The sequence below is a fragment of the Acomys russatus genome, unplaced genomic scaffold, assembly GCF_903995435.1.
Source record: "Acomys russatus unplaced genomic scaffold, mAcoRus1.1, whole genome shotgun sequence".
Classification (NCBI taxonomy): domain Eukaryota; kingdom Metazoa; phylum Chordata; class Mammalia; order Rodentia; family Muridae; genus Acomys; species Acomys russatus.
This window is the reverse complement of record NW_026131595.1, coordinates 1-15319: the sequence shown is the minus strand read 5'-3', so window position 1 is coordinate 15319 and position 15319 is coordinate 1. Positions and strand designations below refer to the sequence as shown.

The window sequence follows — 15319 nt, the reverse complement described above, 5'->3', positions numbered from 1 at the left end:
TTTGTGTATAGGAAGGCTACAGACTTTTTTGAGTTAATTTTGTATCCAGCCAATTTGCTGAAGGTGTTTATCAGCTTTAGGAGTTCTCTGGTGGAGTTTTGAGGGTCACTTATGTACACTATCATATCATCTGCAAAGAGGGATAATTTGACTTCCTCCTTTCCCATTTGGATACCCTTGATCTCCTTTTGTTGTCTTATTGCTCTGGCTAGAACTTCGAGTACTATATTGAAGAGATATGGAGAGAGTGGGCAGCCTTGCCTTGTTCCCGATTTGAGAGGAATTTCCTTGAGTATCTCACCATTTACTTTGATTTTGGCTATTGGCTTGCTGTATAGCCTTTATTATGTTGAGGAAAGTGCCTTGTATCCCCGATCTCTCTAAAACTTTAAACATGAATGGGTGTTGAATTTTATCAAATGCTTTCTCTGCATCCAAGGAGATGATCATGTGGTTTTTTATTTTCAGTTTGTTTATATGGTGGATTACATTGATGGATTTCCGTATATTAAACCATCCCTGCATGCCTGGAATGAAGCCTACTTGGTCATGATGAATGATATCTTTGATGTGCTCCTGTATTCGTTTTGCAAGTATTTTATTTAGTATTTTTGCATCTATGTTCATAAGAGAAATTGGTCTGAAATTCTCTTTCTTTGTTGAGTCTTTGTGAGGTTTAGGTATCAATGAGACTATGGCCTCATAGAATGAATTTGGTAATTTTCCATCCATTTCTATCTTTTGGAGTAGCTTGAAGAGTATCGGTATTAGCTCACCCTTAAAGGTCTGGTAGAATTCTGCACTGAAACCATCTGGCCCTGGGCTTTTTTTGGTTGGGAGACCATCGATGATTGCTTCTATTTCTGTAGGGGAAATGGGACTATTTAACTTGTTTATCTGTTCTTCACTTAACTTTGGCAAGTGAAATTGATCAAGAAAATCGTCCATTTCCCTTAGATTTTCAAATTTTGTGGCGTATATGCCTTCAAAGTAGGATCTTATGATTCTTTGAATTTCTTCAGTGTCTGTTGTTATGTCTCCCTTTTCATTTCTGATTTTGTTGATTTCAATACTGTCTCTCCGCCTTTTAGTTAGTTTGGCTAATGGTCTGTCTATCTTGTTGATTTTCTCAAAGAACCAGCTTTTGGTTTTGTTGATTCTTTGGACTGTTTTCTTAGTTTCTAATTTGTTAATTTCAGCCCTGAGTTTGATTATTTCCAGGCGTCTACTCCTCTTGGGTGTTTCTGCTTCTTTTTTTTCTAGGGCTTCCAGTTGTGTTGTTAAGATGCTTATGTGCGATGTTTCCAATTTCTTTTTAAAGGCACTTAGTGCTATGAATTTTCCTCTTAGCACTGCTTTCAATGTATCCCACAAATTTGGGTATGTTGTTTCTTCATTTTCATTGAATTTCAGAAACTCCTTGATTTCTTTCTTTATTTCTTCCCTGACCCAGGTGTCATTTAGCAGAGAGTTGTTTAGTTTCCACAAACGTGTAGGCTTTTTGTTATTTCTGTTGTTGTTGAATTGCAGCCTAAGAGCATGGTGATCTGATAGGATACAAGGTATTATTTCAATCCTCTTGTATCTGTTGAGGCTTGCTTTGTGACCTACGATGTGATCAATTTTGGAGAAGGTTCCATGGGGTGCAGAGAAGAAGGTGTATTCTTTCTTGTTTGGGTGAAAGGTTCTATAGATATCTGTTAGATCCATTTGACCCATGGCATTGGTTAATGATGTTATTTCTCGGCTTAGTTTCTGTTTCAATGACTTATCCTTCAGTGAGAGTGGGGTGTTGAAGTCTCCCACTATTATTGTGTGGGGATCGATGTGTGCTTTAAGCTTTTTTAGGAGATCTTTTACATATGTGGGTGCCCTTGTATTGGGAGCATAGATGTTCAGAATTGTGATGTCATCTTGGTTGACTTTACCTTTGATGAGTATGAAGTGTCCTTCCTCATCCCTTTTGATTAATTTTGGTTGAAAGTCTATTTTGTTCGATACTAAAATGGCTACACCTGCTTGCTTCTTGTGACCATTTGCTTGGAATATTTTTTTCCAACCTTTTACCCTGAGGTAATGCCTTTCATTATGGGTGAGATGTGTTTCTTGGATGCAGAAGAATGTTGGGTCTTGTTTATGTACCCATTCAGTTAGTCTGTGTCTTTTTATTGGAGAATTGAGGCCATTGATGTTGAGAGATATTAATGACCAGTGACTGTTAAGAGTCTTAATTTTGATGTTGTTTCCAGTCGAGCGTTTGTGTAGTTGTGTTTTTGCCATGGGATAGTTATCTATTTCCTGGGTAATTTTGGTTGTAGCTTGACCCTTTGGGATGGAGTTTTCCTTCTAGTACCTTCTGTAAAGCTGGGTTTGTGGATAGGTACTGTTTGAATTTGTTTTTGTCATGGAATATTTTGTTTTCTCCATCAATGGTTATTGATAATTTTGCTGGGTAAAGTAGTCTGGCCTGGCATCTGTGTTCTCTTAGGGTTTGCAGGATCTCTGTCCAGGCCCTTCTGGCTTTTATGGTCTCTGCTGAGAAGTCAGGTGTAATTCTGATAGGTTTACCATTAAATGTTATTTGGCCCTTTTCCCTTGCAGCTTTTAATATTTTTCTTTGTTCTGCATGTTTTGTGTTTTGATTATTATGTGGCGGGCAGTTTTTCTTTTCTGGTCAATTCTATTTGGTGTTCTGTAGGCCTCTTGTATGTTTATAGGCATCTCTTTCTTTAGATTGGGGAAATTTTCTTCTATGATTTTGTTGAGAATAGTTTCTGGGCCCTGGAGTCTGATGTCTTCTCTTTCTTCAATGCCTATTATTCGCAAATTTCTTCTTTTCATGGTGTCCTTAATTTCTTGGATGTTTTGTGTCAGGAGTTTTCCAGATTTGGCATTTTCTTTAATGGTTGATTCAATATCTGTGATTGTATCTTCTAGCCCTGAGATTCGTTCTTCCATCTCTTGGATTCTGTTAGAAAAGCTCTCCTCTGTGTTGCTCGCCTTCTTCTCTGAGGTCTCACGTTCTCGTTTTTCTTCTGTCTGTGTGTTTATCATTGAATCCATTTTCATTTTCAGATCTTGAACTGATTTTTTGATTTCTTTCATCTGATTTTTTGTATATTCCTGAGTTTCTTCCATTGCCTCTTTATAGGTCTTCAGAGCTTGAACCGTTTTACTTATTTCTTTCATCTGGTTGTTTGCATTTTCCTGCAATTTTTCCAGTTCCACTCTATGTGCTTCTTTTATGTCTCTCACCTGTTTGTCTGCGTCTTCCTGCATTTGATTACGAATTTTATTTGTTTCCTCCATTATCATCCTCATTACTAAGGATTTGAGGTCATTTTCTTGTATTTCCGTTGTATTTGAGTTCTCTGGGTTGTTTACTTTGGGATAGCTGGAAACTGGAGACGCCATGTTGTTTTGGGGTTTTTTGCGTATGCTTTTTCGTTGTCCTTTAGACATCTTGCCGTCTTTGTTTTTGTTGGGTAGCTTCCAGAGTTGAATGGAGGGTGTCTGACGATAGATTCACTTGTTTTCTTACGATTTCCCTAGGCTGCGAGCTCAAAGCTTCACTGGTGTGGATGTTAGGAGGTTAGCCCTGTTGTTCTGGTCTCTCACAGCCAGTGATCCTCAGTCCCCCTCTGCTGTGGATCCTGCAATTGTTCTGGGTCTCTGAATGAGCGTTGGGTCAGGCCAAGGTATCCACAGCCTTCTGTGTTCCCTGCCAAGTCCAGCCAGGAGCACTGGGACCGAACCACGGGCAGAACTCAGCTAGATTCTCAGGGCCTGAACCATCTGCCAAGCTCAGCTAGGGATTTTGGGCCCAAAATGCACACAGGGTCCAGCCAGAATTTTTGGGCTGGGACTACGCACCAAGCTCCACTAGGGCCTTTTGGCCCAAAGTGCGTGCTGTGGTCAGTTATTGACTCAGGGCCCGAACTGACCACCAATCTCAGCCAGGAATTCTGGATTCAAACTGCACACTGTGTCCAACCAGAGTCTTAGAGCTGGTGGAACCGAGCGCTCTGTCCAGCCTGTGCCACAGCAGGAGAACTGCGGCTGCTCTGAGTTAGCGCCAGTGGTGGAACAAGTGCTCCGCCCGGACTGTGTCACCGCAGGGGAGCTGCCGCTGAGCTGAGGTGGTGCCTAGGATGGAACCGAGCACGTCACCAAGCCTGCGCCATGAACAAGATCTTAGTGTGTATCTCTGGCTGTCCTGGAACTTCTTTATATATCCGGCTGGCCTCAAACTCTCCTTTACAGATCCGTCTGCCTCTGCCTCTGCCTCTGCCTCCCTGGTACACCACCATGTTCAGACTCATTTATATTCTGTATGAGCCAAATGCAGTAACTTTTGAACCCCACGATAGAATGTTAGAACTGGAAGGAGTCTTGAAATGCCTTTAGCCTAGTTCCCTCATTTTCTAAATAGGAAACCAAGAAACCATTTGATTTGCTTAGTTCTTTACTAATTTGGAGGTTCTCAGGCATGTTTGGCCTTTGGCTTCTTGGACTTTTACCATCCTGTGCTCACACTTAGGTACTTTGGACCTTTCATTGTAGTTGTTTTATTTCTGGGAACTCTAAAAATATGGTTGAGCTATAAGATTTATTTTATGTGTATGAGTATTTTGCTTGCATGAATGTAAGTGCACCATTGTGTATGCTGGGTACCCATAGATGTCAGAGAGTGTGTCGGATCCACTGGAACGGGAGTTACTATCTAGTTGTGAGCTACCATGTAGGTGCTGGGAGCAGAACCAGGGTCCTGTCTGTAAGAGTAGCAAGTACTTTTAACTACTGATCCATCTCTCTACTCTTATTTCTGGGAACAACTGCAAATAGCAAATAACACACTATGACAATGTTACTGATTGCAGTGTGGATGAAATTCGTAGAAAATCCCTGGTCCTGAAGTTCCCTAAACAACAACTTCCTCCCAAGAAGAAACGGCAGGCTGGAAACACTGTTCACTGTGACTATTTGAATGTGAGTATCTGCATTTTCTTTTTTTTTTTCTTTTCTTTTTTTCCTTTCTTTTGATTTTTGTTTTGTTTTTGTTGCTTGTTTGTTTTTTCAAGACAGGGGTTTCTCTCTGTAACCTTTATCAGGTAGGTTCTCATGGAACCCCCCAGCCTTCTCTGACATGGCTCAGTTGGTTCTGATGTTCCCTATGGCTGTTCCTTGAGAATTATATATTTATTATATAACTTATTAAAGTGTATTTTTTGGTTTGGATTTGTTGTTGTTGTTGTTTTTGAGGCAGCACCTTTCTGTGTAGCCCTGGGACTATCATGGAACTCACTCTGTAGACCAGGCTGGTCTTGGACTCAGAAGTCTGCTTACCTCTTCCTTCCTAGTACTGGGTTACCCTCCTTCTTTACATGGAGTCTAGAGATCAAATAATGGTCACTATCTTGAATGGCAAGTGCCATTACCCACTGAGCCTTCTTATTGCCCGCCCCTCTTTTTGATGTGCATGAGTGCTTTGCCGGCATGTGTATAGGTGCACTGCATGCATGCCTGGTGCCAGCAGAGCCCTGAAGAGAGTGCATTATGGAGTTAGTTGTAAACCACCATGTGGGTGCTGGGAACTGAACCCAGGTCCTCTCCAAAAGCAACAAGGGATCTTAACCACTGAGCCATCTCTCTAGCTTACCTGGTCCCCTGCAACTTTGTTTTTTGAGACTGGGTTTCTATCTAGTTCAGGCTGGTTTGGAATTTACTATGCAGTCTAGGTGGACTTGAACTTGCAGCCTCCCAATTGCTTTATTGAGGATTTCTAAAATGTATCCATGTATTTGAAAAATGTTGGGATTTTTTTTCCTTTCTTCCTAATGCATTCTGATTTCTTTCTTTTTTCTTTTCTTTTCTTCTGTTGTTCTTTCTAGAGACCTCATAAATCTATTCACCGGCGCCGGACAGACCCTATGGTGACACTGTCTTGTATCTTAGAGTCTATCATCAATGACATAAGAGATCTTCCCGATGTGAGTAGTGTGTAAATGCGTGTATCTAGAACTCCTAAATCTTTGAGATTTTCTCCGTTTTTAGATTATTTAATAGAATACTAGGTGAAGAAGAAGAACAGAATGTAGGCAGAGGACACATCAGTATAAGAAAATATAAAGCTAATTTTTTTCTAGTTTCCATTCAATTTTTTTTCTCTATTTTGTGATGGATATGTGAATTCAACTTTATAGGTATTGAAGTAGCAAGAGTAATTTTCAAAATTATATATATATATATATATATATATATATATATATACACACACACACACACACACACACACATACACATACACATGTACATATATTTACATAAACATACACATATATACATATATACACACAGACATATATACATACGTATATATATACACATACACACACACACACACACACACACACACACACACCCCATTGTATACATATGCAAGTGTCCTTGGAGGCCAGAGGCATTGGATCACCTGGAACCAAAGTTACAGAACGTTGTGAGTCCCCAGCTATGGGAACTGGGAACCAAACTTAGGTCCTCTGGAAGATCATACTGTGCTATTACAACCACTGAGCCGTCTCTCCAGCCTCAAATTTGTATGTCTTACAAGAACAATCTTTGCATCCCATAAGTGTCTAAGATATATGGAGCTAGAAAGACAGCCCAGTGGTTAAGAATATATACTGCTTAAAAATTAAAAAAAAAATGAATACATACTGCTGGGGCTGGATAGTTGGCTCAGTGGTTATGAATAGTTGTTGTTGCCAAGTACCGAGGTTCGATTCCTAGCACCCACATGGAAGCTCACCGCCTCCGCAGGCACCAGGCACACTTGTGGTACACAGACCTACATGTAGGTAAAACACTCATACACATTGAATAGTAAAACTAAATCCAAATATAAGTTTTTAAAAAAGAATACATACAGCTCTTGCAGAGCACCAAGATTAATTACCAGCACCCATGTTACGTGGCTCTCAGCCACCTATAACTCTAGCTTCACAGGATTCAATAGCTTGACATGTGTGGTGGCGCATGCCATTCATCGCAGCACTTGGGAGACAGAGGCGGACAGAGGTTGAGACCAGTGTTGTCTACAGAGCTAGTTCTAGCACAGCCAGGGCTCCCTGAAACACACACAAACCCACAAAGAGAGAGAGGGAGGGAGGAAGGGAGAGAGGAGGGCTTAGTGGGGGAGAGAGGAGAGATTTGGAGGAGAGAGAGATGGTTCAATAAGAAACAGACTTACTACATCTGAAAAATCCCTTTGAGAGTTGTTAAACCAGTAAGATGTAATTGGCTCTGTCAAGTGTTCTTTGCTCACAAATGGTGTTGGCTCTCTGTTTCCACAGACATACCCTTTCCATACTCCAGTTAATGCAAAGGTTGTAAAGGACTACTACAGAATCATCACTCAGCCAATGGATTTACAGACACTCCGTGAAAATGTGCGCAAACGCCTCTATCCATCTCGGGAAGAATTCAGAGAACATTTGGAACTGATTGTGAAAAATAGTGCAACCTATAATGGTAACAGCCCCTTGTTCCTTGACTGTAAAGGTCACCTTTCAGATTCTTATGCCCTTGCTGGTTCTAAATTCAGAGTAGATTAGAATGCATGAAAACACTATAATGTGCACTCTTGAGTATGACCATCAGGCGTGCACATTTTAGTCATATAAGTGTTAACTTCTTTCACTTCCACTATTTAAGCCTTTTTTTTTTTTTTTTTTTTTTTGAGACATGGTGTTCTAAGTAGGCTGGCCTGGAACTATGTAGATCAAACTGGCCTTCAAATCACAGAAATGCTTTGGCCTCTTTCTCTCAAATGAGTGCTGGGATTAAAGCCATGTTGTACCATGCCCAGCCTTCTACTATTTCACTTTTAAAGTATTCTCTCAGGAAATTGAAGTCTGTGTGTTGAAACAGTTGGGATGAGTAGGGAGACAAAAAAGTACGCTTAGGTAAGTTGAAGAGGCATTGGGTGTCGTTGGACTCTACAAAGGATCTTCCTGTAGCCATATTTATTTTGTGTATTTTAACTCGGTCTGCATTTTAGTTACAGGGGCCAGATGTCCATTTTGTTAAAAATGAAAAACCAGGACAGGCAAGGAGAAAGAAATCAGTGTGCATTAATAAATATATAAATATTAGCATCCAGAGTATAGATAATACTAATAGAGCTATGATGGATACATTATTTACTATCTCATAACCTCTTCTGTTTCTTATGTATAAACAGGACAAAAATGATATGTAGATTCTGAAGCGTTCCACAGGCCAGTCCAACTTATTTATCAGATTTCATCTCCAATGAGTAGCTTCCATGCCCACTGTAGACTCTAACCATGCTCACCTTTATATTTCATTTGAATATCCTATGGTACTTCTTCATGTCTTTACAGTCTTTTATCTCTCTCTCTCTGAAGTTCCCTTTCTTCCCTTCCATGGTGAATTTCCATTCATATTTCCAGATTAATCCATATCATCCTTTCCAAAAGACTGATTATCAGATTGCTCAAAAATGTTTTTTTTTTTTCTTTTTGATCCCCTGTGTTTCTGAGCACAATGCAATCAACTTTTAAGTTCTTATCCCATAATTATTTATATATTTGGCCAGTTTGTGATTTTCTAGAGATACTGTTATTTATGTTTTTAGGTCTCAGAGTTGAGCATCATGCCAAATTGTATAAAAGGGAAGAGTAAGGAAATTGGGTATGGTGGCACATGCCCGTAATCTCAACACTTGGGAAGTGTGGAGGCAGGACGGTCAGGATTTCAAAGTCATCCTTGGTGGCTACAAGCAAGTTCAAGGCCAGCTTGGGCTACATATGACTCTGTCTCAAAAATAACAACAACAACAACAAAAGCCAGCCAGGTTGCTCAACAGATAAAAGTACCTGAGTTCAATCCCTAGGACCTACGGTGGAAGGAGGGAACTGATTCTTGAAAGTTGCCCTGACCACATGCGTGTCATGGCTTATGTATCCACCTTTGCACACACACACACACACACACACACACACACACACACACACCCAGTGTAATAAAAATGAAGGAAAGATAAAGAGAATTAAAACAAAGCTCCACTGGAGGATGTAACTCTTTGGTAAAGCACTTAACCAGCATCCACGAGATCCTAGCTTCAGTCCCCAGTAGTGTCAAAAAGGTTTCTCCGAGCAAAGTATCCTTCCTCATGTGTCAATGGTGATGATAATGGTAGTAACAGTGGCATGAAATGTTTTTACTTGATTGCCTGCCTTCCTCCTTTCCCTCCCTTCCCCTCAATAATGCAGCTATGGCTTGTTCTTTGATCCCACCTTCCCTCTCTTTGAGGCAGGATCTCTAAATGCCTAGGCTGGTCTAGAACTTGCTGTATAGTTCAGACTGGCCTCAGACTTGCTTTCCACATGCTTCGGTCTAGATTTCTGCAGCTACAGAGGTGTGTCACCATACCTAGCTTATTTCTTCCTTTTTATTACAACCTAATATATGGGTAGTTGATAAACATTTTGGACTTGTCCACTTTTAAACTGCTATAAACAGTGCATCTGTGACTATTTATGTTTAAGCTTTTGTTTGGACATTTGCTTTCACTTCTCTTTGGTACATGCATAGGAGAGGAATCCCTAAGTTTATAGGGTCACCGTGACTAGCATTCTGAAAACCTGATACTTTCCCAGTTTCTAGAGTAGCTGTATCATTGTGCAGCTCTACTAGAAATGGAACATATATTTTATACACATTCTGCTTTCTCCTCACCCTCACCTGTTATAGTTGTCATCCTAGTGTGTGGGTAGTAGCACATCGTGTGTGTTTATGTGTCCTTGATCTTTGCATGTACTTGGGATGGTGCCCACCTTTTCCTTCTTGATACTCTCTCCTTTCGGGAGTATCTTTTAAAGATTTATTTTAAGGTACATGTATTTATTATTTATACAGTGTTTTGCCTGCTTCTGTGCCGGAAAGCCAGAAGACGGCACCAGATCTCATCTTAGATGGTTGTGAGTCACCATGTGGTTGCTGGGAGTTGGACTCAGGACTTTTGGAAGAGCAGCTAGTGCTCTTAACCTCTGAGTCATCACTCCAGACCTCCAGGAGTATTTTGTGTAACACTTTTTACTTTCTATTTTTAAAAAGATTTACTCTATTGTTTTAATTATGTATATGTGTTTGGGTGTATACATGTAATTGCAAGTATCTACAGAGACCAGAGGCTTTGGATTACCCTGGAATTAGAATTATAAGCAGTAGTGAGCTACCTGACATGGTTGGCTGCTGGGATCTGAGCTACCAGAGCAGAAAAAAACTTTTAATGAGTGAGCCATCTCTTTAGTCTCTTACTTTTTCTTCTGCTTCAATTACTATATGTCCACTGATGCCCCTATCTTCTGTCTCTACATCTATTCTAGGCTTCATATCTTTGCTTCCAGTTTTTTCTAGGCATGACAGTTCTCACTATCCTATTGGCAATTAATTATCTGATGGCCTGTTGTAGATAAACAGTTTTTCCAGCTGTCTAGTGCTGATTATAGGTGTTTTAATTATTCCAGCTGCTTAGTGTTGATTATAGGTGTTTTAGTTATTCCAAAGATGAGCGTCAATGGAGCAGCTATAAGCAGAAAATGTGCTAAAGAGACCAGCTAGTTCAGGAATTTTCTGAAGCTCTTGGGAAGGATTTCTGGCAAACTGAAATAATGATCTGTGTGCTGGAGAATCTGTCTACTAAGCAGAAAAATAAGAAAAGCTGTTCATTGATCTCTTTCCCCCTTCTTAAACACATCCTTCTCTGTCCACAGAATGATTTTTAAGGTATTGGAAACAGCTCATCCTTTTGCTCCCAGCACTAGGAAGACAGAGGCAGGTGAATCTCTTGAGTTTGAGGCGAGGCCAGGCGTGTGTACAGTGTTTCAGGCTAGCCAGAGCTACATAGTGAGACCCTGTCTCAAAAAAAAAAAAAAAAAAAAAAAAAAAAGAGCTAGGCAGTGGTGGCACATGCTTTAATTCCAGAACTCTCGAGGCTGAAGCAGAGGCAGGCGGATCTCTGTGAGATCAAGGCCAGCTTGGTCTACAGAGTTGAGTTCCAGGACAGCCAAAGCTCTACACGGAGAAATCCTGTCTGGAAAAACCAAACCAAACCAAACCAAAATAAAAAGCCAAAGAAACTCCAAAACCAAATAAACAAAAAGCAGCTGTAATACAAGAGTGTGGACATAAATAAAGAACAGTTAAAATTCATTCATATTTTTTACCCAGTATGTATTAGGTACTGAAAAATGGAGTAAAGACTGGTAGTGTCTATCCCTGGTGAGGTAGCACACAAATATAATAACAAGTAGGTGAAGGCAGGAGGACTTGAAGTTGAAGGTCATTCTCAGTTACACAGTGAGTTCTAGACCAGCCTGAGATACATGGCACTCTGTCTCAGAAAAATAAAAAGGGGGAAATAAAGAGTGGTATGTCTGCCTAACTTGGTTACTAGGCTGGTGCCTGGGACCTTTTAGGTTCTTTAGTAAATGTGTTGTGTTGGAAATGTGTGGCAACTTTGAGTTCCCATTCATAATGGCCATTTCTTATTCCTCTGTAGGGCCAAACCACTCACTGACTCAGATTTCTCAATCCATGCTGGATCTCTGTGATGAGAAACTCAAAGAGGTAAGAATTAAAGATAAGGCAAATAATAGGCATAGTGACATACACTTCTAATCCTACCACTTGGGAGTTGTTAATAGGAGGATCAGGAGCTTGAAGTCATCCTCAGCTACATAAGGAGTTCAAGAGCAGCCTAAGCTTCATAGACTTTGACTCAAAAGTCAAAATAAAAAAAACTAAAAGAAAAAGAGAAATGCTGCCGGGCAATGGTGGCGCATACCTCTAATGCCAGCACTTGGGAGGCAAAGACAGGCAGAGCTTTGTGAATTTGAGGCCAGCCTGGTCTACAGACTGAGTCCAGGATAGCCAGGGCTACACAGAGAAACCCTGTCTTGAAAAACTAAAAGAACACCAAAAAAAAAAAAAAAAAAAAAAAGTGGGGCACGGTGGCACACTCTTTTAATCCCAGCATTTGGGAGGCAGAGGCAATTGGATCACTGTGAGTTCCAGGCCAACCCTACAAAGAGGGTTCCAAGACAACCAGAAAAGTATTACACAGAGAAACCCTGTTTTGAAAAAGCAACAAGGCAAAAAATATACAGATACGCTGTGGTATATGAAGGTGGAGAATAGCAGGGTTTAGGAACTAGAATATTTAACAGAAGGGACAGTACATGAGGGAGTGACAAATCTTTGATGTATTTGAGGGGTACAGATTTAGAAATTAAATAGACAGTGTCTTCTGTAGGCGGGAAAGCCAAGTCCAAAGAGGAAAATAACTTGCTCTGGGATCCTGCAGGATTGAGATCTGGAACCTAGTAACTTTAGAAAGAATGATGAAAAATGACTTCCCAGAAGAGCTCCTGTAGCTTACAGCTCATTGCTGTACCAGAGAAGCCAATTGAAAAATGTTTTTTTTTTTGTCTTTTTGTTTTTGTTTTGAGATCCTGCCTTATCTAACTCAAGCTGGCTTGGGAGTCACTGTGTCTAATACATGGCCTTAAGCTCATGGTGGTTCTTCCCCTCAGTTTCCTGAGTTCTAGGGCTATAGGTCTGACTGAGCCACTAGGCCTAGAGACAGTTTAATTTTTAAAAAGTAATCTAAAAAACTAACAGATAATGTTTTTGGCTAGTTTTTTTTATTTGTTTTCTTTCCCTGTGTGCTGGAAACTGAACTAGGGTCTTGCCTTAAAATAAGCACTGTATCACTAACTTACAGCCTCAGGCTCTCTATGAACTTCTGTTCTTACTAAGGAACATTATGGTACCTTGTAAGTTTACAAAAGCACGGGTAATAATTGTAAGCTCAGTTTTGTTAACTAACATATTTTATTACAACCTATTAACCAAGCATATGTCACTTATAACCTGACTAACCCAAACAATAGGAAAAGAGGATTAACGAACACAATAACAAAACTGTAAGGATATCAGTTCCGAGGAACGAGTCTCCTGGAATAATCAGCAGGATTTCTTCTGCTGGAACCTGGAGTAACCAGAACCCGGAATTTCAGCAAGAGCCTGCAGGCCTGAATCCGTCCCTCGAGTGGTTCTCTCTAGGAGGGTCTTAAAGTGGAGTGATGAACAGCCAAGACTATCCCAAGTCTCTAAAAGCCCCTTTCTCTGGTTCTGGGCTTATTTATGTATCTCCTCCCAGAGTCTGTTGATGGGATCTTTTCAGCTGGCAACAATCAAGCTCCTGCATGAGGTGGTTGGTCTTCTATTGGATTAACCTCACCTGTTCACTCACAAGACCGTTCTGATCCCACACTTGGGATCATAAAAAACAAGTTTATCTCTCCTTCATCTCCCACCTTCTATTTAATAAAATAATCTATATACAACAAATTAAGAATTATCCATTAAGTGAACATTTGCAAGGACCAGTTCATTTGTAGTTAACAATTTTTAAGAAATTATTCTACTATCCTATGCTACTGATTCTTTTAACTAAACTTATTTAAATATTGTGGCTATCTAGTCTTCAACTTCATCAGAGACCCCAGAAGGAAAAACTAATATGAAGGAAGTGCAGTCATGCAACTTCCAAAAGTATTGACAGGACAGAGAGTTGACTGGACAGTCATAAGTTCCTCTCCATTGTCGGGGCCTCCAGTCTTCAGCCAACTGGCCCAAGGCATTTGACAGACTGCTTCTGGACTGTCACAAGTTTCTCTCCATCGTAGGTGCATCCCACCTTCAGCCAGCCAGCTGAAAGCATCTCACAGACTGCTCTGAAGCATGAATCCTAAAGGACTAGGCCATCTGGTCTCTGCAAGGCTGGGCAGCCAATTGCTCAGTATCAGGCTTGATCATAGTGCACGGTCATTCTGTCATCAGCAGTAGAGATAAGCAAAGGTATCGTAACAAACAGTCTTTTAAATCGATTACTATTATAGGCCAAGACTTAGGTAACAGGGAAGGTAAAGGAATTCGAGGCTGTAAATGACCCATTGTTTGGATTACCTTATTTACTGCTCTCAAATCTGTTATCTTCCAGCTCCCTGACTTCTTTTTTTTACCAAAAATACAGGGGAATTCCAAGGGCTAGTAGACTCATCTATATGCTTAGCCTCCAGTTGTTCTTGTACTAAATGATGAAGCACCTGCAATTTTTCTTTTGTTAAGAGCCACTGGTCTTGCCACCCAGGGCTTTTTGAAATCCATTTTAGGGGCAAGGCTGTTGGTACATCAGCAGTGGCCCCTCTTATAAATTTGGAAACTCAATACCTGTCTGAGTTTGGACAATGGGCACAACTCTTGATTATTCATTTTAATACCTTCCCCAGAATCATGTGCCATTTCACCCCTAGCTTCATCATTTCTTACCTCGGTAATTGCGGAAATGTTAATCTGAGTACCCTATTGTTGTAAGAGATCCCTTCCCCGTAGATTTATGGGTATGTCAACCACATAGGGTCTCAGCTCCCCTGTCTGCCCTTCTGGTCCCACACACTTAAACCATAGTACACTTTGTTGTATTTGCGATAATTTACCAATCCCTATAATTTCTGTATAAACCTTTTGAAGTGGCCAATTTGGATTCCAATCCTTGTTTGAAATTGTGATGTCCGTGCCGGTATCCACCAAACCTTGTAATTCAACACCATTCATTTGTATTATCAATTTAGGTCTCTGATCATTAGCCATTGTTTGCCAGAACATATGTTTCCCCGTACTTCCAAATGCACCTGTTCGTTCTACTGGAGCAGCTCTACCCTTAATGTAGGGAAACAGCAATAGCTGAGCAATTCTATCCCCTGCATTAATTTGCATCTCCTCCTTTACACATGCCATGATTTTTATTTCCTCTTTACTGTCCCGATCTATAATAATGGGATGTACAGTAAGACCTTGAGAAGTCAGCCTACTTCTTTCTAGAACCATTCCTACTGTGCCTAAAGGCAAAGGGGCCGTATACACCAGTACTCAGTTTATAACAGATAACCTGTGGAGAGAATGTAATAGATATATCTGAGGCCAGATCCAAGGCTGCGCTGCCTTCAATAGCATGTATTAGATCAGTAATACCTAATTCCTGTTTTCCTGTGAGTCCATTACTTCTGGACTGGCTAGGGGAATTTGGCTTGTATTGTTGTTGGTGAGGCCCTGAGCTGATGGGCCCCTTCTGATGTTTCCTGCCAGTAAGATATTACTTTGCACATCTCTTTGTGATTGACAGTCTCGAGCCAGTGTTTTCCTTTCCCACATTGGCCTACATACCCGA

At 40.5% G+C, this 15319-nt stretch overlaps 1 protein-coding gene across 1 annotated transcript in view; it reads left to right on the top strand.

Moving 5' to 3' along the window:
• LOC127186312 (transcription initiation factor TFIID subunit 1-like) overlaps nucleotides 1-14106 on the top strand; it is a 34330-nt gene extending 20224 nt beyond the window's left edge. Inside the window, 5 exon segments of the mRNA XM_051142734.1 lie at nucleotides 4881-4989; nucleotides 5892-5990; nucleotides 7353-7530; nucleotides 11588-11655; nucleotides 13779-14106. Of these exon segments, the coding sequence (XP_050998691.1) occupies nucleotides 4881-4989; nucleotides 5892-5990; nucleotides 7353-7530; nucleotides 11588-11655; nucleotides 13779-13844 (520 nt within the window). The 3' untranslated portion in view covers nucleotides 13845-14106.
• Nucleotides 14107-15319: the final 1213 nt, after the last annotated feature.